Consider the following 24750-nt stretch of genomic DNA (forward strand, 5'->3'; position numbering starts at 1 on the left):
ATCCCCCATCACCGATCTCCATCACACATCACCATCACCGATCTTAATCACACATCACACATCACCCATCACCGATCTCCATCACCCATCACCAATCACCGATCTCCATCACACATCACCATCACCCATCACCCATCACCTATCACCCATCACATATCACATATCACCCCTCACCCATCACATATCACCCATCACCCATCACCATCACCCATCACCATCACATATCACCCATCACATATCACCCATCACCATTCACCCATCACAGATCTCCATCACACATCACCCATCACCATCCCCCATCACCGATCTCCATCACACATCACCATCACCCATCACCGATCTCCATCACACATCACCATCACCCATCACCCATCACCTATCACATATCACCCATCACCATCCCCCATCACATATCACCCATCACCCATCACATATCACCCATCACCCATCACATATCACCCATCACATATCACCCATCACATATCACCCATTACCCATCACCATCACATATCACCCATCACCCATCACCAATCTCCATCACCCATCCCCATCACATATCACCCATCACCATCACCCATCACATATCACCCATCACATATCACCCATCACCATCCCCCATCACATATCACCCATCACCCATCACCATCACATATCACCCATCACCATCACATATCACCCATCCCAATCACATATCACCCATCACCATCACATATCACCCATCACCATCCCCCATCACATATCACCCATCACCATCACATATCACCCATCACCCATCACATATCACATATCACATATCACCCATCACATATCACCCATCACATATCACCATCACATATCACATATCACCCATCACCATCACCCAACACCCATCACAGATCTCCATCACACATCACCCATCACCATCCCCCATCACCGATCTCCATCACACATCACCATCACCCATCACATATCACCCATTACATATCACCCATCACATATCACCATCACCCATCACATATCACCCATCACATATCACATATCTCCATCACACATCACCCATCACATATCACCCATTACATATCACCCATCACATATCACCATCACCCATCACATATCACCCATCACATATCACCCATCACCATCACATATCACCCATCACCATCACCTATCACCCATCACAGATCTCCATCACACATCACCCATCACCATCCCCCATCACCGATCTCCATCACACATCACCATCACCGATCTTAATCACACATCACACATCACCCATCACCGATCTCCATCACACATCACCCATCACCAATCACCAATCACCGATCTCCATCACACATCACCATCACCCATCACCCATCACCTATCACCCATCACATATCACATATCACCCCTCACCCATCACATATCACCCATCACCCATCACCCATCACCATCACATATCACCCATCACATATCACCCATCACCATTCACCCATCACAGATCTCCATCACACATCACCCATCACCATCCCCCATCACCGATCTCCATCACACATCACCGATCTCCATCACACATCACCCATCACCATTACCCATCACCGATCTCCATCACATATCACCCATCACCCATCACATATCACCCATCACATATCACCATCACCCATCACATATCACCCATCACCATCACATATCACCCATCACCATCACATATCACCCATCACATATCACCCCTCACATATCACCCATCACATATCACCATCACCCATCACATATCACCCATCACCATCACATATCAACCATCACCATCACATATCACCCATCACATATCACCCATCACCATCACCCATCACATATCACCCATCACCATCACATATCACCCATCACCCATCACCCATCACATATCACCCATCACCATCACATATCACCCATCACCCATCACATATCACCCATCACCCATCACATATCACCCATCACCATCACATATCACCCATCACCATCACATATCACCCATCACCATCACATATCACCCATCACCATCACCCATCACAGATCTCCATCACACATCACCCATCACCAATCACCGATCTCCATCACACATCACCATCACCCATCACATATCACCCATCACATATCACCATCACCCATCACATATCACCCATCACCATCACATATCACCCATCACCATCACATATCACCCATCACCCATCACAGATCTCCATCACACATCACCCATCACCAATCACCGATCTCCATCACACATCACCATCACCCATCACATATCACCCATCACATATCACCATCACCCATCACCATCACCCATCACCATCACATATCACCCATCACCATCACATATCACCCATCACATATCACCCATCACCATCACATATCACCCATCACCATCACCCATCACCCATCACAGATCTCCATCACACATCACCCATCACCATCCCCCATCACCGATCTCCATCACACATCACCCATCACCATCACCCATCACCATCACCCATCACCGATCTCCATCACACATCACCCATCACACATCACCATCACCCATCACATATCACTCATCACATATCACCCATCTTATATCACCCATCACCATCACATATCACCCATCACCATCACATATCACCCATCACCATCACATATCACCCATCACCATCACCAATCTCCCATCACATATCAACCATCACCATCACATATCACCATCACCCATCACATATCACATACCACCCATCACATATCACCCATCACCATCACATATCACCATCACCCATCACATATCACCCATCACCATCACCCATCACATATCACCCATCACCATCCCCCATCACCATCACCGATCTCCATCACACATCACCCATCACCCATCACCGATCTCCATCACCCATCACATATCACCCATCACAGATCTCCATCACACATCACCAATCACCGATCTCCATCACACATCACCATCACCCATCACATATCACCCATCACATATCACCATCACCCATCACATATCACCCATCACCATCACCCATCACATATCACCCATCACCATCACCCATCACATATCACCCATCACCCATCACCATCACCCATCACATATCACCCATCACCATCACCCATCACATATCACCCATCACCATCACATATCACCCATCACCATCACATATCACCCATCACCAATCACCCATCACAGATCTCCATCACACATCACCCATCACCATCCCCCATCACCGATCTCCATCACACATCACCCATCACACATCACCATCACCCATCACATATCACTCATCACATATCACCCATCACATATCACCATCACCCATCACATATCACCCATCACCATCACATATCACCCATCACCATCACATATCACCCATCACCCATCACAGATCTCCATCACACATCACCCATCACCATCCCCCATCACCGATCTCCATCACACATCACGATCACCGATCTTAATCACACATCACCCATCACCCATCACCGATCTCCATCACACATCACCCATCACCAATCACCGATCTCCATCACACATCACCATCACATATCACATATCACCCATCACATATCACCCATCACATATCACCCATCACCCATCACCCATCACAGATCTCCATCACACATCACCCATCACCATCCCCCATCACCGATCTCCATCACACATCACCATCACCGATCTTAATCACACATCACCGATCTCCATCACACATCACCCATCACCAATCACCGATCTCCATCACACATCACCATCACATATCACATATCACCCATCACATATCACCCATCACATATCACCCATCACATATCACCCATCACATATCACCCATCACCATCACATATCACCCATCACCATCATCCATCACCAATCACCCATCACAGATCTCCATCACAAATCACCCATCACCATCCCCCATCACCGATCTCCATCACACATCACCCATCACCATCACCCATCACCGATCTCCATCACATATCACCCATCACCCATCACCATCATCCATCACCAATCACCCATCACAGATCTCCATCACACATTACCCATCACCATCCCCCATCACCGATCTCCATCACACATCACCCATCACATATCACCCATCACCAATCTCCATCACATATCACCCATCACCCATCACCATCATCCATCACCAATCACCCATCACAGATCTCCATCACACATCACCCATCACCATCACCCATCACCGATCTCCATCACACATCACCATCACCCATCACATATCACCCATTACATATCACCCATCACATATCACCATCACCCATCACATATCACCCATCACATATCACATATCTCCATCACACATCACCCATCACATATCACCCATTACATATCACCCATCACATATCACCATCACCCATCACATATCACCCATCACATATCACATATCACCCATCACATATCACCCATCACCATCACCCATCACATATCACCCATCACATATCACCCATCACCATCACATATCACCATCACCCATCACATATCACCCATCACGTATCACCCATCACCATCACATATCACCATCACCCATCACATATCACATATCATATATCACCCATCACATATCACCCATCACACATCACCCATCACCATCCCCCATCACCGATCTCCATCACACATCACCCATCACCATCACCGATCTCCATCACACATCACCCATCACACATCACCGATCTCCATCACACATCACCCATCACCATTACCCATCACCGATCTCCATCACATATCACCCATCACATATCACCCATCACATATCACCCATCACATATCACCATCACATATCACCCATCACCATCACCCATCACCATCCCCCATCACCGATCTCCATCACACATCACCCATCACCATCACCCATCACCGATCTTAATCACACATCACCCATCACCATCACCGATCTCCATCACACATCACCCATCACCATCACCGATCTCCATCACACATCACCCATCACCATCACCGATCTCCATCACACATCATCATCACCCATCACACATTGCCATCAAACATCACTTCCCCAAGTGCCTCCCCGTACAGGGCCACCATGTCAGGCTTCCCACAAAGCCTCCCCGTACAGGGCCACCATGTCAGGCTTCCCCCAGTGCCTCCCCGTACAGGGCCACCATGTCAGGCTTCCACCAGTGCCTCCCCATACAGGGCCACCATGTCAGGCTTCCCCCAGTGCCTTCCCATACAGGGCCACCATGTCCTGCTTCCCCCAGTGCCTCCCTGTAGAGGGCCACCATGTCAGGCTTCCCCCAGTGCCTCCCCGTACAGGGCCACCATGTCAGGCTTCCCCCAGTGCCTCCCCGTACAGGGCCACCAAGTCAGGCTTTCCCAGAGCCTCCCCGTACAGTTCCACCATGTCAGGCTTCCCCCAGTGCCTCACCGTACAGGGCCACCATGTCAGGCTTCCCCCAGTGCCTCCCCATACAGGGCCACCATGTCAGGCTTCCCCAGTGCCTCCCCGTACAGGGCCACCAAGTCAGGCTTTCCCAGAGCCTCCCCGTACAGTGCCACCATGTCAGGCTTCCCCCAGTGCCTCCCCGTACAGGGCCACCATGTCAGGTGTCCCCCAGTGCCTCCCCATACAGGGCCACCATGTCAGGCTTCCCCCAGTGCCTCCCCGTAGAGGGCCACCAAGTCAGGCTTTCCCAGAGCCTCCCCGTACAGTGCCACCATGTCAGGCTTCCCCCAGTGCCTCCCCGTACAGGGCCACCATGTCAGGTGTCCCCCAGTGCCTCCCCGTAAAGGGCCACCATGTCAGGCTTCCCCCAGTGCCTCCCCGTACAGGGCCACCATGTCAGGCTTCCCCCAGTGCCTCCCCGTACAGGGCCACCATGTCAGGCTTCCCCAGTGCCTCCCCTTACAGGGCCACTATGTCAGGCTTCCCCAGTGCCTCCCCATACAGGGCCACTATGTCAGGCTTCCCCCAGTGCCTCCCCGTACAGGGCCACCATGTCAGGCTTCCCCCAGTGCCTCCCCGTACAGGGCCACCATGTCAGGCTTCCCCCAGTGCCTCCCCGTACAGGGCCACCATGTCAGGCTTCCCCAGTGCCTCCCCGTACAGGGCCACTATGTCAGGCTTCCCCAGTGCCTCCCCATACAGGGCCACTATGTCAGGCTTCCCCAGTGCCTCCCCATACAGGGCCACCATGTCAGGCTTCCCCCAGTGCCTCCCCATACAGGGCCACCATGTCAGGCTTCCCCCAGTGCCTCCCCATGCAGGGCCACCATGTCAGGCTTCCCCAGTGCCTCCTCGTACAGGGCCACCATGTCAGGCTTCCCCCAGTGCCTTCCCGTACAGGGCCACCAAGTCAGGCTTCCCCAGAGCCTCCCCGTACAGTGCCACCATGTCAGGCTTCCCCCAGTGCCTCCCCATACAGGGCCACCATGTCAGGCTTCCCCAGTGCCTCCCCGTACAGGGCCACTATGTCAGGCTTCCCCAGTGCCTCCCCATACAGGGCCACTATGTCAGGCTTCCCCCAGTGCCTCCCCATACAGGGCCACCATGTCAGGCGTCCCCCAGTGCCTCCCCGTAAAGGGCCACCATGTCAGGCTTCCCCCAGTGCCTCCCCGTACAGGGCCACCATGTCAGGCTTCCCCCAGTGCCTCCCCGTACAGGGCCACCATGTCAGGCTTCCCCAGTGCCTCCCCGTACAGGGCCACTATGTCAGGCTTCCCCAGTGCCTCCCCATACAGGGCCACTATGTCAGGCTTCCCCAGTGCCTCCCCGTACAGGGCCACCATGTCAGGCTTCCCCCAGTGCCTCCCCGTACAGGGCCACCATGTCAGGCTTCCCCCAGTGCCTCCCCGTACAGGGCCACCATGTCAGGCTTCCCCAGTGCCTCCCCGTACAGGGCCACTATGTCAGGCTTCCCCAGTACCTCCCCATACAGGGCCACCATGTCAGGCTTCCCCCAGTGCCTCCTCATGCAGGGCCACCATGTCAGGCTTCCCCAGTGCCTCCTCGTACAGGGCCACCATGTCAGGCTTCCCCCAGTGCCTCCCCATACAGGGCCACCATGTCAGGCTTCCCCCAGTGCCTTCCCATACAGGGCCACCATGTCAGGCTTCCCCCAGTGCCTCCTCATGCAGGGCCACCATGTCAGGCTTCCCCAGAGCCTCCCCGTACAGTGCCACTATGTCAGGCTTCCCCCAGTGCCTCCCCGTACAGGGCCACCATGTCAGGCTTCCCTCAGTGCCTCCCCGTACAGGGCCACCATGTCAGGCTTCCCCCAGTGCCTCCCCGTACAGGGCCACCATGTCAGGCTTCCCCAGTGCCTCCCCGTACAGGGCCACCATGTCAGGCTTCCCCAGTGCCTTCCCATACAGTGCCACCATGTCAGGCTTCCCCCAGTGCCTCCCCATACAGGGCCACCATGTCAGGCTTCCCCCAGTGCCTCCCCGTACAGGGCCACCATGTCAGGCTTCCCCAGTGCCTCCTCGTACAGGGCCACTATGTCAGGCTTCCCCAGTGCCTCCCCATACAGGGCCACCATGTCAGGCTTCCCCAGTGCCTCCCCGTACAGGGCCACCATGTCAGGCTTCCCCAGTGCCTCCCCGTACAGGGCCACTATGTCAGGCTTCCCCAGTGCCTCCCCATACAGGGCCACCATGTCAGGCTTCCCCCAGTGCCTCCCCGTACAGGGCCACCATGTCAGGCTTCCCCAGTGCCTCCCCGTACAGGGCCACTATGTCAGGCTTCCCCAGTGCCTCCCCGTACAGGGCCACCATGTCAGGCTTCCCCCAGTGCCTCCCCGTACAGGGCCACTATGTCAGGCTTCCCCCAGTGCCTCCCTGTACAGTGCCACCATGTCAGGCTTCCACATGAAGTACATTCCACCAGCTGGTATGTTGCACTTCCACCATGGGACAGGACAGCTGAGAAGATACAGACTAAGGCTTCTCACACTCATCTTCAGGGGGCAGTCATAGGTCAGAGGGCAATGGGAGGTGTAGCCAATGGGCTGCAGGTTTCCTACCACAATGGCTGGAGGACTGGTGCATTGAGGACTCAAGTTCCTTAGTGGGATGAAAAATCTGCCTCCTACATGTGTGACATTTGTGTTTAGGCTCCTTGAATCCATGACCATGGTTCCCTCTCAGCCAGTAAGTGTGACATGGATGGCAGTGAGTGGGGTCATGCGTGTAATATGTGTGTCCTGGGCTCTGCTCGGAGCCTCCATGTAAACCCCTGGTCACGTCAGGTGTAATAATATCTTTATTGTCATGAAACAGATATTTATACCCCCCAGAGAGTGCATCTGGAGCCCCCCGGCTTCTCGGATGGAAGGAGATTGGTTCCAGGGTCTTCTTGGGTTCCAGCGGATAAAAACGATCCCCCTGATGAGGCGTTGGGGTAGGATGTGGGGACACAGCAGACTTTAGCGCCCCCACAGGAGGTCATCTGCTGGTGCCCATTCTCTTTACCTAGAACAAGTGAAGGAGATGTCAGCGGAGGGACGAGGCGAGGAGGGACGAGGCGCGGAGGGACGAGGCGCGGAGGGACGAGGCGCGGAGGGACGGAGGGGCGGAGGGGCAGAGGGACGGAGGGGCAGAGGGACGAGGCGCGAAGGGACGAGGCGCGGAGGGACGGAGGGGCGAAGGGACGGAGGGGCGGAGGGACGGAGGGGCGGAGGGACAAGGCGAGGAGGGACGGAGGGACGAGCGGCGGATGGACGAGGGGCGAAGGGACGGAGGGGCGGAGGGACGGAGGGGCGGAGGGACGGAGGGGCGGAGGGACGGAGGGGCGGAGGGACGGAGGGGCGAGGCCAGGAGGGGCGGAGGGGCGGAGGGACGGAGGGGCGGATGGACGAGGCCAGGAGGGGCGGAGGGACAAGGCGAGGAGGGACGGAGGGGTGGAGGGACAGGGCGAGGAGGGACGGAGGGGCGGAGGGACGAGGCCAGGAGGGACGGAGGGGCGGAGGGACGAGGCCAGGAGGGACGAGGCCAGGAGGGACGGGGGGCATTATTGTACAAGCCCTGAAATAATGGCCGTTCCTAGCGCACACTTCCCTCCGCTCTGCTCTGGAAGGGCAGTCAGCCGATGGATATCAGGATAGATCTTCCTGACATATCCGGAGGGGAGGGGGGACATGGACCAGAATACGAGAAATTATTCTTAAAGGGGATGTGAGAATTGCTTGCAGCTTCCAGCAAAGGCCGGCACCTGCTTTATCTGACTGTTCCTTGTATTTCCACCCCTGACCACACGGAGTGCTGGAGAGGAGACACAGGTCTATGCTCAGCTGTGTGAATTATTATGGCGCCACCTAGTGGAGGGAGGACAGTGCGCCTCACATCGGGGCTCATTGCCATGAGGATGAGGGTCTGTCCCGTCTCACCCCGGACACTTACCCCTTGGATTGCTCTATAGACAAGCTGCACCGGCATCATCACCTATAATACAGCACAAAGTCTGATGTCAGGTCAGGGTTCACCCATTTCACTAGTAGATGATCCAAATGCAGAAACTTCCAGAACAATCTGTAAACACTGGACCTAAAGGGATTGTACAGAGTCTTAAACCAGTAAGAGTTCTGTGCAGGGGCTGTAATGGGGGCAGAGACATCCAGTGGTGGTGCAGAGATAATCATCTTCATTTGGATATGCAAATCAGCCTGAAAGTGCACTGGGGGCGGGGTTGTCCGATTTGTCCAGCATCTGCCCAGGGCACAGAGCGCCCCCTAGGAGCGGTGTCATTAGCAGACATGATACCTGGAGGAGCTGGTGTTACTTACCGCAGTGCAGGGGATCATCACTGTGTAGAGGACGGATTTCACCATCTAAAGAAGGACAAGGTCACATCTGCTTCTAGATTAACACCATAAATAATCACAATCCAGGATCTCAATATGTGACCCGTAGCTCTCAGGGTATAGAGGAGGGGCACTGGCTGCACAATGTAGGAGGTTCTGGACCATCACATTTACTTATAGATATTCACAAAGCTCCAAAAACACAATCCATGAAAAATACCAGAGATAGAAATACTTGTCCAACAACATCTGCTGTGAAGAATAATTAGCATCAAAGGATGTGGAATGGTAGCCAGATCATTGAGGGATGGTGGAGGGCAGGTCAGTGGAGGACAGGCTAGTGGTGGACAGGCCAGTGGAGGGCAGGTCAGTGGTGGGCAGGTCAGTGGTGGGCAGGTCAGTGGTGGGCAGGTCAGTGGTGGACAGGCCAGTGGAGGGCAGGCCAGTGGAGGGCAGGCCAGTGGAGGGCAGGACAGTGGTGGGCAGGCCAGTGGTAGACAGGCCAGTGGAGGACAGGCCAGTGGAGGACAGGCCAGTGGTGGGCAGGCCAGTGGTGGGCAGGTCAGTGGTGGACAGGCCAGTGGTGGGCAGGCCAGTGGTGGGCAGGTCAGTGGTGGGCAGGTCAGTGGAGGGCAGGTCAGTGGAGGGCAGGCCAGTGGAGGGCAGGCCAGTGGAGGACAGACAAGTGGTGGGCAGACAAGTGGTGGGCAGACAAGTGGTGGGCAGACAAGTGGTGGGCAGGCCAGTGGTGGGCAGGCCAGTGGTGGACAGGCCAGTGGAGGGCAGGTCAGTGGAGGGCAGGTCAGTGGTGGGCAGGTCAGTGGTGGGCAGGTCAGTGGAGGGCAGGTCAGTGGTGGGCAGGTCAGTGGTGGGCAGGTCAGTGGTGGGCAGACAAGTGGTGGGCAGACAAGTGGTGGGCAGACAAGTGGTGGGCAGGCCAGTGGTGGGCAGGCCAGTGGTGGACAGGCCAGTGGAGGGCAGGTCAGTGGAGGGCAGGTCAGTGGTGGGCAGGTCAGTGGTGGGCAGGTCAGTGGAGGGCAGGTCAGTGGTGGGCAGGTCAGTGGTGGGACGGTCAGTGGTGGACAGGTCAGTGGAGGGCAGGCCAGTGGAGGGCAGGCCAGTGGAGGACAGGCCAGTGGAGGACAGGCCAGTGGAGGGCAGACAAGTGGTGGGCAGACAAGTGGTGGGCAGACAAGTGGTGGTCAAGTCAGTGGTGGGCAGGCCAGTGGTGGACAGGTCAGTGGTGGGCAGGCCAGTGGTGGGCAGGCCAGTGGTGGGCAGGCCAGTGGAGGGCAGGTCAGTGGAGGGCAGGTCAGTGGAGGGCAGGTCAGTGGAGGGCAGGTCAGTGGTGGGCAGGTCAGTGGAGGGCAGGTCAGTGGTGGGCAGGTCAGTGGTGGGCAGGTCAGTGGTGGACAGGCCAGTGGAGGGCAGGCCAGTGGAGGGCAGACAAGTGGTGGGCAGGTCAGTGGTGGGCAGGTCAGTGGTGGGCAGGTCAGTGGAGGGCAGGTCAGTGGTGGGCAGGTCAGTGGTGGGCAGACAAGTGGTGGGCAGGTTAGTGGTGGGCAGGTCAGTGGTGGGCAGGCCAGTGGTGGGCAGACAAGTGGTGGTCAAGTCAGTGGTGGGCAGGCCAGTGGTGGGCAGGCCAGTGGTGGACAGGTCAGTGGTGGGCAGGCCAGTGGTGGGCAGGCCAGTGGTGGACAGGTCAGTGGTGGGCAGGCCAGTGGTGGGCAGGCCAGTGGTGGGCAGGCCAGTGGAGGGCAGGTCAGTGGAGGGCAGGTCAGTGGAGGGCAGGTCAGTGGAGGGCAGGTCAGTGGTGGGCAGGTCAGTGGAGGGCAGGTCAGTGGAGGGCAGGTCAGTGGTGGGCAGGTCAGTGGTGGGCAGGTCAGTGGTGGGCAGGTCAGTGGTGGGCAGGTCAGTGGTGGACAGGCCAGTGGAGGGCAGGCCAGTGGAGGGCAGACAAGTGGTGGGCAGGTCAGTGGTGGGCAGGTCAGTGGTGGGCAGGTCAGTGGAGGGCAGGTCAGTGGTGGGCAGGTCAGTGGTGGGCAGACAAGTGGTGGGCAGGTTAGTGGTGGGCAGGTCAGTGGTGGGCAGGTCAGTGGTGGGCAGGCCAGTGGTGGGCAGACAAGTGGTGGTCAAGTCAGTGGTGGGCAGGCCAGTGGTGGGCAGGCCAGTGGTGGACAGGTCAGTGGTGGGCAGGCCAGTGGTGGGCAGGCCAGTGGTGGGCAGGCCAGTGGAGGGCAGGTCAGTGGAGGGCAGGTCAGTGGAGGGCAGGTCAGTGGAGGGCAGGTCAGTGGTGGGCAGGTCAGTGGAGGGCAGGTCAGTGGAGGGCAGGTCAGTGGTGGGCAGGTCAGTGGTGGGCAGGTCAGTGGTGGGCAGGTCAGTGGTGGGCAGGTCAGTGGTGGACAGGCCAGTGGAGGGCAGGCCAGTGGAGGGCAGACAAGTGGTGGGCAGGTCAGTGGTGGGCAGGTCAGTGGTGGGCAGGTCAGTGGAGGGCAGGTCAGTGGTGGGCAGGTCAGTGGTGGGCAGACAAGTGGTGGGCAGGTTAGTGGTGGGCAGGTCAGTGGTGGGCAGGTCAGTGGTGGGCAGACAAGTGGTGGTCAAGTCAGTGGTGGGCAGGCCAGTGGTGGGCAGGCCAGTGGTGGACAGGTCAGTGGTGGGCAGGCCAGTGGTGGGCAGGCCAGTGGTGGACAGGTCAGTGGTGGGCAGGTCAGTGGAGGGCAGGTCAGTGGAGGGCAGGTCAGTGGAGGGCAGGTCAGTGGTGGGCAGGTCAGTGGAGGGCAGGTCAGTGGAGGGCAGGTCAGTGGAGGTCAAGTCAGTGGTGGGCAGGTCAGTGGTGGGCAGGTCAGTGGTGGGCAGGTCAGTGGTGGGCAGGTCAGTGGAGGGCAGGTCAGTGGTGGGCAGGTCAGTGGTGGGCAGGCCAGTGGTGGGCAGGTTAGTGGTGGGCAGGTCAGTGGTGGGCAGGTCAGTGGTGGGCAGACAAGTGGTGGTCAAGTCAGTGGTGGGCAGGTCAGTGGTGGGCAGGTCAGTGGTGGGCAGGTCAGTGGAGGGCAGGTCAGTGGTGGGCAGGTCAGTGGTGGGCAGGTCAGTGGAGGACAGGTCAGTGGAGGACAGGTCAGTGGTGGACAGGCCAGTGTAGGAGCGGTATTAAGAAGTTCTGTACATACCTGGACACACAGGATTGTTGTACGATGGACAAGTTGCATGATTGACACCACCATCTATATGGAAACATAACAGCCATGTAAAGATCTAATATCTGGAATCCAACATTCAAACTGGTGTCAGGTGAAGAATAATGACTCCATTCCTTGCTAATAATCTGCCTTCCCCCAACCCCTGTGCTGCCCAGGGTGGTTCTTACTATAAATCTCATGGATGAGAGCGCCTATCACATGACCCATTGTAATTCTGGACGTATCGGACCCGGTATGGGTCACACAAAGGATATAAAGTTTGATAACTTACCAGTAAAGGCTGCAGCACTGCACCAGCGACAACCTGAGCTGCTCCCACCAGCATCTACAAGGAATCATGTGTGGTCATGTTAGATCCAGAGTGTCCAAGCCTTCACCATGGGGCTTACAACACACAGTGCAGAGGGGACATCTGTCTAAATCATAGAGCGCCCCCTGGTGATCAATAGTCATGAAATGTCCAGGTCCCTGGACCGTAGTGGTGGCCAGATCAATGATGGATGAGACAATGGTGGACAGGTCAATGGTGGATGGGTCATGGGTGATGGGTTAGAGATGGAAGAGTCAGGGGTGGGCTAGTAAGTCTTGGACAGGTCAAGGTGGTGGGGGGGGATGTATGACCTTCTTTGATGCAAAGTCCAACCCATAAAGTTCTATACATATCTCAAAATCTACCTTTTAAAATACTTAAAATGAAAAAATGTTCTTTATGAACAATTTTTGGTTTAAAAACTGGAGGCCAGGACAGTGGTAGCAGGAAACGGGACAGTCCAGCGGGTCAGTCAGGACACCTCGAGTCTCGAGCCAGTAAGTAAGAAGCATTAAGCACCTCTGAGGAACCTCAATATCAGGGCCCGCCCAACCCTTCGGTAACCAGGGACCGACTGTGCCAGAAATACAGAAGGGACAGAGGGGGGGGGGGGGATACGGGATTCCTTATAATTGTTCAAAAGCAAAAACAAATTCAAACTTTACGCTCTGTTTTTTCTGTATTTTTCTTAGATAAAAGATGTTAAGGTACAAGTTGTTTTTTTTTCGAAGGAGAGTTTGGTTCGGCCCCTCGGTCTCTTAAAGGTTCATCATAAGGGTTAAATTATACCCCAATGTCACGCCCCGTCTAGTGGAGGCTACAGCCCTAAAATCCTGTATGTGGAGACACAATGGGCTTTAGAGGATAAGACTATGGAGGACAGATCATTAGGGGATGAGACTATGGAGGACAGGTCATTAGGGGATGAGACTATGGAGGACAGGTCATTAGGGGATGAGACTATGGAGGACAGGTCATTAGAGGATAAGACTATGGAGGACAGGTCAGTGGGGGATAAGACTATGGAGGACAGGTCAGTGGGGGATAAGACTATGGAGGACAGGTCATTAGGGGATGAGACTATGGAGGACAGGTCATTAGGGGATTAGACTATGGAGGACAGGTCATTAGGGGATGAGACTATGGAGGACAGGTCATTAGGGGATGAGACTATGGAGGACAGGTCATTAGAGGATAAGACTATGGAGGACAGGTCAGTGGGGGATAAGACTATGGAGGACAGGTCATTAGGGGATGAGACTATGGAGGACAGGTCATTAGGGGATGAGACTATGGAGGCCAGGTCATTAGGGGATGAGACTATGGAGGGCACGTCATTAGGGGATGAGACTATGGAGGACAGGTCAATGGGGGATGAAACTATGGAGGACAGGTCAATGGTGGATGAAAGTATGGAGGACAGGTCATTAGGGGATTAGACTATGGAGGACAGGTCATTAGGGGATTAGACTATGGAGGAAAGGTCATTGGGGGATGAGACTATGGAGGAAAGGTCATTGGGGGATGAGACTATTGAGGACAAGTCAATGGGGGATGAAACTATGGAGGACAGGTCAATGGGGGATGAAACTATGGAGGACAGGTCATTAGGGGATGAGACTATGGAGGACAGGTTATTAGGGGATGAGACTATGGAGGACAGGTCATTAGGGGATGAGACTATGGAGGACAGGTCAATGGGGGATGAAACTATGGAGGGCAGGTCATTAGGGGATTAGACTATGGAGGACAGGTCATTAGGGGATTAGACTATGGAGGAAAGGTCATTGGGGGATGAGACTATGGAGGAAAGGTCATTGGGGGATGAGACTATTGAGGACAAGTCAATGGGGGATGAAACTATGGAGGACAGGTCAATGGGGGATGAAACTATGGAGGACAGGTCATTAGGGGATGAGACTATGGAGGACAGGTTATTAGGGGATGAGACTATGGAGGACAGGTCATTAGGGGATGAGACTATGGAGGACAGGTCAATGGGGGATGAAACTATGGAGGGCAGGTCATTAGGGGATTAGACTATGGAGGGCAGGTCATTAGGGGATGAGACTATGGAGGACAGGTCAATTAGGGGATGAGACTATGGAGGACAGGTCAATGAGGGATGAGACTATGGAGGACAGGTCAATTAGGGGATGAGACTATGGAGGACAGGTCAATGGGGGATGAGACTATGGAGGACAGGTCAATTAGGGGATGAGACTATGGAGGACAGGTCAATTAGGGGATGAGACTATGGAGGACAGGTCAATGAGGGATGAGACTATGGAGGACAGATCAATTAGGGGATGAGACTATGGAGGACAGGTCAATTAGGGGATGAGACTATGGAGGACAGGTCAATGAGGGATGAGACTATGGAGGACAGGTCAATTAGGGGATGAGACTATGGAGGACAGGTCAATGAGGGATGAGACTATGGAGGACAGGTCAATTAGGGGATGAGACTATGGAGGACAGGTCAATGAGGGATGAGACTATGGAGGACAGGTCAATTAGGGGATGAGACTATGGAGGACAGGTCAATGGGGAATGAGACTATGGAGGACAGGTCAATTAGGGGATGAGACTATGGAGGACAGGTCAATTAGGGGATGAGACTATGGAGGACAGGTCAATGAGGGATGAGACTATGGAGGACAGGTCAATTAGGGGATGAGACTATGGAGGACAGGTCAATTAGGGGATGAGACTATGGAGGACAGGTCAATGAGGGATGAGACTATGGAGGACAGGTCAATAAGGGGATGAGACTATGGAGGACAGGTCAATGAGGGATGAGACTATGGAGGACAGGTCAATTAGGGGATGAGACTATGGAGGACAGGTCAATGAGGGATGAGACTATGGAGGACAGGTCAATGAGGGATGAGACTATGGAGGACAGGTCAATTAGGGGATGAGACTATGGAGGACAGGTCAATTAGGGGATGAGACTATGGAGGACAGGTAAATTAGGGGATGAGACTATGGAGGACAGGTCAATTAGGGGATGAGACTATGGAGGACAGGACAATTAGGGGATGTGACTATGGAGGACAGGTCAATGGGGGATGAGACTATGGAGGACAGGTCAATGGGGGATGAGACTATGGAGGACAGGTCAATGGGGGAAGAAACTATGAAGGACAGGTCAAAGAGGGATGAGACTATGGAGGACAGGTCAATTAGGGGATGAGACTATGGAGGACAGGTCAATGAGGGATGAGACTATGGAGGACAGGTCAATTAGGGGATGAGACTATGGAGGACAGGTCAATGGGGGATGAGACTATGGAGGACAGGTCAATTAGGGGATGAGACTGTTACGTCTTTGCCTGTATCGTCTTCTGTCCGCGGTATGCGGCTTAGAAGGCATTGAGGTTGTTCAGTGTTCCTGTGTGTGAACTGAGACTGAGATTGCTGCAGGGTTGATTGTTGCACCACACCCGCTTCCCTGCAGTCTAGCAACAGTTAACCTGCTGTGAATGACAGATCTCTCCTCCAGTCACCTTAAGGGGAGGTTCCCCAGTCACCTATATTACTTCCCAGCACAGGTTTCCCAGCGCTGGTAATACTCGTATTTTCAGCTCCCCAGTCCTTTCAGCGTTTTGTTCTTATATTGACTTCTCTGGCATTCTGACTTTGGCTTTCGTTACTTACCTCGGCTTTCGCTTTCTGATTCTGCTTATATATTGCTCTCTCCGTTGTGACCCGGTTTACCTGACTTCGCTACCTTTGTGTATTGTTTGTTTGTCGTGTTCTTTGTCTGCACTGTGGCCTAGGAAGGGATCGTCTTCGTGGTTGTCCCGTATCAATAGGATACCGGAGGCAAGTAGGCAGGTGACAGCATTGGGGGGCTCAGACTTAGGGCTCACTGTCTGGTTTGTTGTCCCTGTATCCCCGAGCCATCATTACATTATTACCAGCCCTTTTAAAAATCCTTAGTTTGCTACGTCTTCCGGATCCGCCAGGATGAGCTCCATCCCGGATCTTGTGCATCGCATGGAAGGCCTAGCAGGCATTGTGGCTGATCTGGCTAACCAGGTCCATGTTCTAACTCAGTTTAGAGCAGAGACCCCTGCCACGTCTCCTGCTGCTCCGCAACCTCCACTCCCCAGTATTAACAAGGTAAAAATGTTACTCCCGGATCGATTCTCAGGTGATAGAGAGAAATTTGAGACTTTCAGGGAATCCTGTTTGCTTTATTTTCGGGTTAACCCGTTATACTCCCAAACTCAAATGGTGGGGGTGGTTATTTCCTTACTCCAGGGGGATCCCCAGGCATGGGCCCTGAAACTACCTCCAGCCGCAGAGGAGTGGTCCTCTTTGGAATGCTTTTTTCAATCCTTGGGGGCCATATACTCAGAACCCGATCATGTTGGGCTTGCGGAGTCCAGTTTGCTGTCTCTTTCGCAGGGTACCCGCTCTGCGGAGGAATACTGCATGGAATTCCGCAAACACTGCGTAACCTTGAACTGGTGTGAACCGTCCTTGAAAGCCCTTTTCAGAAAAGGCCTGTCAGAACCTGTAAAGGATGCCTGGATTGGTCATCCTGATCCAAACTCACTGGAGCAAACCATGGCCTTAGCAGTCCGCATTGATCGTCGCCTACGGGACAGACGAAAAGAGAGTAGATGCGAGTCACTCCTCCGGGTCACCTTTACTTTCTCCTAAAAACTCTGTCTCTCCTATATCTGAACAAGAACCTATGCAGTTGGGCACGGCGAGAGCCAAAACCCGGAAAGAGCATCGCCAGAAGAATCGTCTTTGCTTTTACTGCGGTGAATCTGGACACTTCCTGAGAGGCTGCCCTACCAGACCCAGGCCACAGGCGGAAAACTTCAGCGCCTGAGTGATAATCGGGAGTGTCACTCAGGCGCACAGGTATCTTCCGACTCTGTATCTAAAATTTTGTTGCCAGTGTCTCTGTTTGCTAATGATAAGTATATATCTGGACAAGCTATGGTTGATTCTGGATCCGTTGCTAATTTTATTGACTCTGCTTTTGTTTCAGCCCTTGGGGTGGAGTTGGTTAACCAGAATCCTCCTGTCCTGGTTGTGGGGGCAGATTCTACCCCTTTAAGGGGGGGTAGAGTTTGTTTCAGAACTCCACAGATAACCATGCAGGTTGGTGCTATCCACACCGAACGGGTAGTGTTTTTTGTTTTAAAAAACTTGTCCGCTGATGTCATTTTGGGGTTTCCATGGTTGTCTGTACACAATCCTGTATTTAATTGGACCACTGGAGAACTTGTTAAATGGGATCCGCTGTGTTCCTCCCATTGTAATACGCTGTTCCTCTCTGAATGTCAGTCAGAGGAAGAAACTCTGCCTGAATTTATCTCTGATTTCTCTGATGTTTTTGATAAAAAGACTGCCGAGTCCCTGCCTCCACATAGGCCTTATGACTGTGGGATCGATCTCATTCCCGGGTCTAAATATCCCAAGGGAAGGATTTTTAATTTGTCTTCCCCAGAACGAGAGGCTATGCGAGAGTATATACAAGAGAGCCTTCAAAAGGGTCATATACGATCCTCGAATTCCCCTATGGGGGCTGGTTTTTTCTTTGTTGGGAAAAAAGATGGTGGACTTAGACCCTGTATTGATTACCGTGAACTGAATAACATCACTGTCAAAAACCAATACCCACTTCCTCTTATCCCTGATTTGCTTAACCAGGTTGGTGGGTGCCCGCTGGTTCTCCAAAATTGACCCCCGTGGGGCCTACAACCTGATTCGCATCAAAAAGGGGGACGAGTGGAAAACTGCTTTTAATACCCCCGAAGGACACTTTGAATATTGTGTGATGCCCTTCGGGTTGTGTAATGCACCAGCAGTATTTCAAGAATTTGTGAATGATATTTTTCGTGATATCCTGGGTCAATATGTGGTAGTCTATCTGGATGATATTCTGATTTTTTCCCCTGACTGGTCAACCCATATCCGACAGGTCAGGGATGTTCTCTCTAGATTACGTAAGAATTCCTTATGTGCTAAGTTGTCTAAGTGTCTGTTTGGGGTCCAAAAGATTACTTTTTTGGGTTATATCATCACCCCTAAATCTTTTTGTATGGATCCACTCAAGGTCACGGCTATCGAGAAATGGGAACATCCCAACACTCTTAAAGCCCTTCAGCGGTTTTTAGGGTTTGCCAACTATTACCGCAAATTTATTAAGAATTTTTCTGTTGTGGCTAAGCCGTTGACGGATCTCACTAAAAAGGGTGCTGATCTGACCAATTGGACTCCAGAGGCGGAGCAAGCATTTGCACAGCTTAAAAGATGTTTTGTAACCGCGCCAGTTTTGACTCAACCTGATTTGAATCACCCTTTTGTAGTTGAAGTTGATGCATCCGAAGTAGGGGTGGGAGCAGTGTTATCTCAGGGATCAAAGTCTCTCACTAACCTAAAACCTGTAGCGTTCTTCTCCAGGAAGTTCTCCTCTGCCGAACATAATTATGATGTGGGTAACAGAGAGCTTTTGGCCATAAAATGGGCATTCGAGGAATGGAGACACTTCCTAGAAGGAGCTAAACATCCCATTACTGTGATTACTGACCATAAGAACCTGTTATACTTAGATAATGCTAAACGACTGTCCCCCAGACAAGCTCGCTGGGCACTCATCTTTACTCGTTTTAATTTTGTTGTTACTTACCGTCCAGGCACTAAGAATATCAAAGCTGATGCTCTATCACGTAGCTTTGGTAACGACAATACCCCAGAGGTTGTCCCAGATAAGATTCTATCGCCTGGTATTGTGTTATCTGCTATTGACCATGACCTCGCCACCGCTATCTCGAACTCTCAAGATCTTGCGCCTAGTAATCTTCCTATGGGTAAATTGTTTGTGCCACATAATCTCCGGCTCCGGGTCTTGGAGGAGATCCATTGCTCTGTGCTCGCTGGACATCCTGGTATTGCCGGCACCAAGTATCTCTTAGAAAGGTTGTACTGGTGGCCCTCGTGGTCACGTAACGTTCAGGAGTTCGTAGCAGCATGTGATATATGTGCCAGGTCTAAGGTGCCCAGAAGAGTACCAGAGGGACTTCTCCAACCTCTCCCTCTGCCTAAAAAACCCTGGACTCAAATCTCCATGGACTTCATAACTGACTTACCTGTCTCTCAAGGGAAAACTGTCATTTGGGTGGTTTGTGACCGATTCTCGAAAATGTGTCATTTAGTACCCCTCAGGAAATTACCCAGTGCTAAATTATTGGCCTCATTGTTCATAAACAATATTTTGCGTCTTCATGGTATACCAGAAAATATTGTCTCTGATCGGGGGGTACAGTTTGTCTCTAAATTCTGGAGAGAATTTTGTGGTCAATTGGGAATCTCTCTTTCGTTTTCTTCCGCTTTCCATCCTGAGACTAATGGGCAGACAGAGAGACTTAACCAATCGCTTGAACAGTTTTTAAGATGCTTTATTTCCGATAACCAGGAGAAATGGAGATCCTTCCTCCCGCTCGCCGAATTTGCCTTAAACAACAGGGTTAGTACCTCATCTAAAATGTCGCCGTTCTTTTGTAATTACGGGTTCAACCCAAAGTTTTCGTCCTGCCAAGACATTGAGTCTGTTAACCCTTCCGCTGAAGCAACGTTCCAAAGGCTGAGCTCAGTCTGGGCACGGGTTCTGTCGAACCTGGTGAAAGCCCAAGATACCCAACGGCGTCAGGCTAATAAAAAACGATCTCCCGGTCCTGAATATAATGTGGGGGAACGAGTGTGGCTATCTACAAGAAATTTGCGTCTCAGAGTGCCATCTGGGAAATTTGCTCCTCGATTCATTGGGCCATACACGATTAATGAGATTATTAATCCCGTCTCTTTTAGGTTACAATTACCTAGCTCTCTTCGCATTCATAATGTTTTTCACAAATCTCTTCTGAAAAAATATATCCCTCCCGTGTTACCCGTGACTAAACCACCAGCTCCTGTGGTGGTCCAAGGTGAACTAGAGTTTGAGGTAGAAAAGATTTTGGATTCCCGCAGGGTACAAAACTCTGTCCAATATCTGGTCCATTGGAAGGGTTATGGCCCGGAACATCGTACCTGGGTCTCTGGTAAAGATCTCCATGCTCCACGTCTCCTCAACATATACCACCGCCAAAATCCTTCTAAACCAGGTGGGAATAGTGAGGGTCCAGTGGCCCCTCATAAAAGGGGGGGTACTGTTACGTCTTTGCCTGTATCGTCTTCTGTCCGCGGTATGCGGCTTAGAAGGCGTTGAGGTTGTTCAGTGTTCCTGTGTGTGAACTGAGACTGAGATTGCTGCAGGGTTGATTGTTGCACCACACCCGCTTCCCTGCAGTCTAGCAACGGTTAACCTGCTGTGAATGACAGATCCCTCCTCCAGTCACCTTGAGGGGAGGTTCCCCAGTCACCTATATTACTTCCCAGCACAGGTTTCCCAGCGCTGGTAATACTCGTATTTTCAGCTCCCCAGTCCTTTCAGCGTTTTGTTCTTATATTGACTTCTCTGGCATTCTGACTTTGGCTTTCGTTACTTACCTCGGCTCTCGCTTTCTGATTCTGCTTATATATTGCTCTCTCCATTGTGACCCGGTTTACCTGACTTCGCTACCTTTGTGTATTGTTTGTTTGTCGTGTTCTTTGTCTGCACTGTGGCCTAGGAAGGGATCGTCTTCGTGGTTGTCCCGTATCAATAGGATACCGGAGGCAAGTAGGCAGGTGACAGCATTGGGGGGCTCAGACTTAGGGCTCACTGTCTGGTTTGTTGTCCCTGTATCCCCGAGCCATCATTACAGAGACTATGGAGGACAGGTCAATTATGGGATGAGACTATGGAGGACAGGTCAATTAGGGGATGAGACTATGGAGGACAGGTCAATTAGGGGATGAGACTATGGAGGACAGGTCAATGAGGGATGAGACTATGGAGGACAGGTCAATTAGGGGATGAGACTATGGAGGACAGGACAATTAGGGGATGAGACTATGGAGGACAGGTCAATTAGGGGATGAGACTATGGAGGACAGGTCAATTAGGGGATGAGACTATGGAGGACAGGTCAATTAGGGGATGAGACTATGGAGGACAGGACAATTAGGGGATGTGACTATGGAGGACAGGTCAATTAGGGGATGAGACTATGGAGGACAGGACAATTAGGGGATGTGACTATGGAGGACAGGTCAATCGGGGATGAGACTATGGAGGACAGGTCAATGGGGGATGAGACTATGGAGGACAGGTCAATGGGGGAAGAAACTATGAAGGACAGGTCAATGGGGGATGAGACTATGGAGGACAGGTCAATGGGGGATGAGACTATGGAGGACAGGTCAATGGGGATGAGACTAGGGAGGACAGGTCAATGTGGGATACAACTATGGAGGACAGGTCAATCAGGGATAAAAGTATGGAGGACAGGTCAATCAGAGATTAGAATATGGTGGACAGGTCAATCAGGGATTAGAATATGGTGGACAGGTCAATGGGGGATGAGACAATGGTGGACAGGTCAATGGGGGATGAGACAATGGAGGACAGGTCAATCAGGGATAAAAGTATGGAGGACAGGTCAATCAGGGATTAGAATAGGGAGGACAGGTCAATGAGGGATGAAACTATGGAGGACAGGTCAATGGGGGGGGGGGGGTGAAACTATGGAGGACAGGTCAGTGGGGTGGGAAACTATGGAGGACAGGGCAGTTGGGGATGAAACTAGGGAGGACAGGGTAGTTGGGAAGAGACTAGGGAGGATAGGTTATTGGGGGAGGAGACAATGGTGGACAGGTCATTGGGGGGGAGATAATGGTGGACAGGTCAAGGGGGGATGAGACTAGGGAGAACAGGACAATGGAGGATGAAACTATGGAGGACAGTTCAGTGGGAGATGAGACTATGATGGACAGGTCAATGATGGATAAGACAATGGTGGACATTAACAGTATTGAGGTCTCTTACTCACCTGTCTGCATATGTTCTCCTTCCTGGTCTGTGTGACTGAAGACATAAAAATAACATCAGGCTGGGATCAAACACAGAACTCAACAGCATATATCCACCTCTACAACTATCTTGATAGCATATCTTCATCTCTACAACCCATCTCTACATGACAGCATATGCCCACCTCTACAACCACCATCACAACATGTGTCCACCTCTACCACCCCCACGATACCATGTGTCCACCTCTACCACCCCCACGATAGCATGTGTCCACCTCTACCACCCCCACGATAGCATGTGTACATCTCTACCACCCCCATTATAACATGTGTCCACCTTTACCACCCCCAAGATAGCATGTGTCCACCTCTACCACCCCCATTATAACATGTGTCCACCTCTACAACCACCATCACAACATGTGTCTACCACCCCCTTGATACCATGTGTCCACGTCTACCACCCCCATGATACCATGTGTCCACCTCTACCATCCCCATGATACCATGTGTCCACCTCTACCACCCCCATGATACCATGTGTCCACCTCTACCACCCCCACGATAGCATGTGTCCACCTCTACCACCCCCACGATAGCATGTGTCCACCTCTACCACCCCCACGATAGCATGTGTCTACCTCTACCACCTCCACGATAGCATGTGTCCACCTCTATTGTCCCCAAGATACCATGTGTCCACCTCTACCAATTCCCAAGATAGCATGTGTACATCTCTACCACCCCCATTATAACATGTGTCCACCTTTACCACCCCCAAGATAGCATGTGTCCACCTCTACCACCCCCATTATAACATGTGTCCACCTCTACAATCTCCATGATACCATGTGTCCACCTCTATCCTCCCCATGATACCATGTGTCCACCTCTACAATCTCCATGATAGCATGTGTCCACCTCTACCACTCCCATGATACCACATGTCCACCTTTACCACCCCCATAATACAATGTGTCCACCTCTACCACCCCCATGATATCATGTGTCCACCTCTACCACCCCCATTATAACATGTGTCCACATCTACCACCCCCATGATAGCATATGTCCACCTCTACCACTCCCATGATACCATGTGTCCACCTCTACCACCCCCATGATATCATGTGTCCACCTCTACCACCCCCACGATAGCATGTGTCTACCTCTACCACCTCCACGATAGCATGTGTCCACCTCTATCGTCCCCAAGATACCATGTGTCCACCTCTACCAATTCATAAGATAGCATGTGTACATCTCTACCACCCCCATTATAACATGTGTCCACCTTTACCACCCCCAAGATAGCATGTGTCCACCTCTACCACCCCCATTATAACATGTGTCCACCTCTACAACCACCATCACAACATGTGTCTACCACCCCCATGATACCATGTGTCCACGTCTACCACCCCCATGATACCATGTGTCCACCTCTACCATCCCCATGATACCATGTGTCCACCTCTACCACCCCCACGATAGCATGTGTCCACCTCTACCACCCCCACGATAGCATGTGTCCACCTCTACCACCCCCACGATAGCATGTGTCTACCTCTACCACCTCCACGATAGCATGTGTAC

At 52.5% G+C, this 24750-nt stretch overlaps 1 protein-coding gene across 8 annotated transcripts in view; it reads right to left on the bottom strand.

The window, feature by feature from the left end:
• Positions 1–24750, bottom strand: part of LOC140076243 (uncharacterized) — a 79693-nt gene that overhangs the window by 48119 nt on the left and 6824 nt on the right. For 7 of the 8 annotated variants that reach the window (XR_011849536.1, XM_072122769.1, XM_072122768.1 and 4 more), the window contains 5 exons: positions 23172–23206; positions 13192–13245; positions 12891–12944; positions 9709–9753; positions 9326–9367 (listed from right to left, as the gene is read on the bottom strand). Coding sequence is in view for 7 of the 8 variants with exons in the window: in XM_072122769.1 (XP_071978870.1) it covers positions 9326–9367; positions 9709–9753; positions 12891–12944; positions 13192–13245; positions 23172–23206 (230 nt within the window). In the remaining variant the exon portion in view is untranslated. The remainder of the gene's footprint in view (positions 1–9325; positions 9368–9708; positions 9754–12890; positions 12945–13191; positions 13246–23171; positions 23207–24750) is intronic. The other variant, XM_072122767.1, reaches the window with a different exon arrangement.

This window comes from Engystomops pustulosus, chromosome 8 (genome assembly GCF_040894005.1).
Source record: "Engystomops pustulosus chromosome 8, aEngPut4.maternal, whole genome shotgun sequence".
NCBI classification, from domain to species: Eukaryota; Metazoa; Chordata; class Amphibia; order Anura; family Leptodactylidae; genus Engystomops; species Engystomops pustulosus.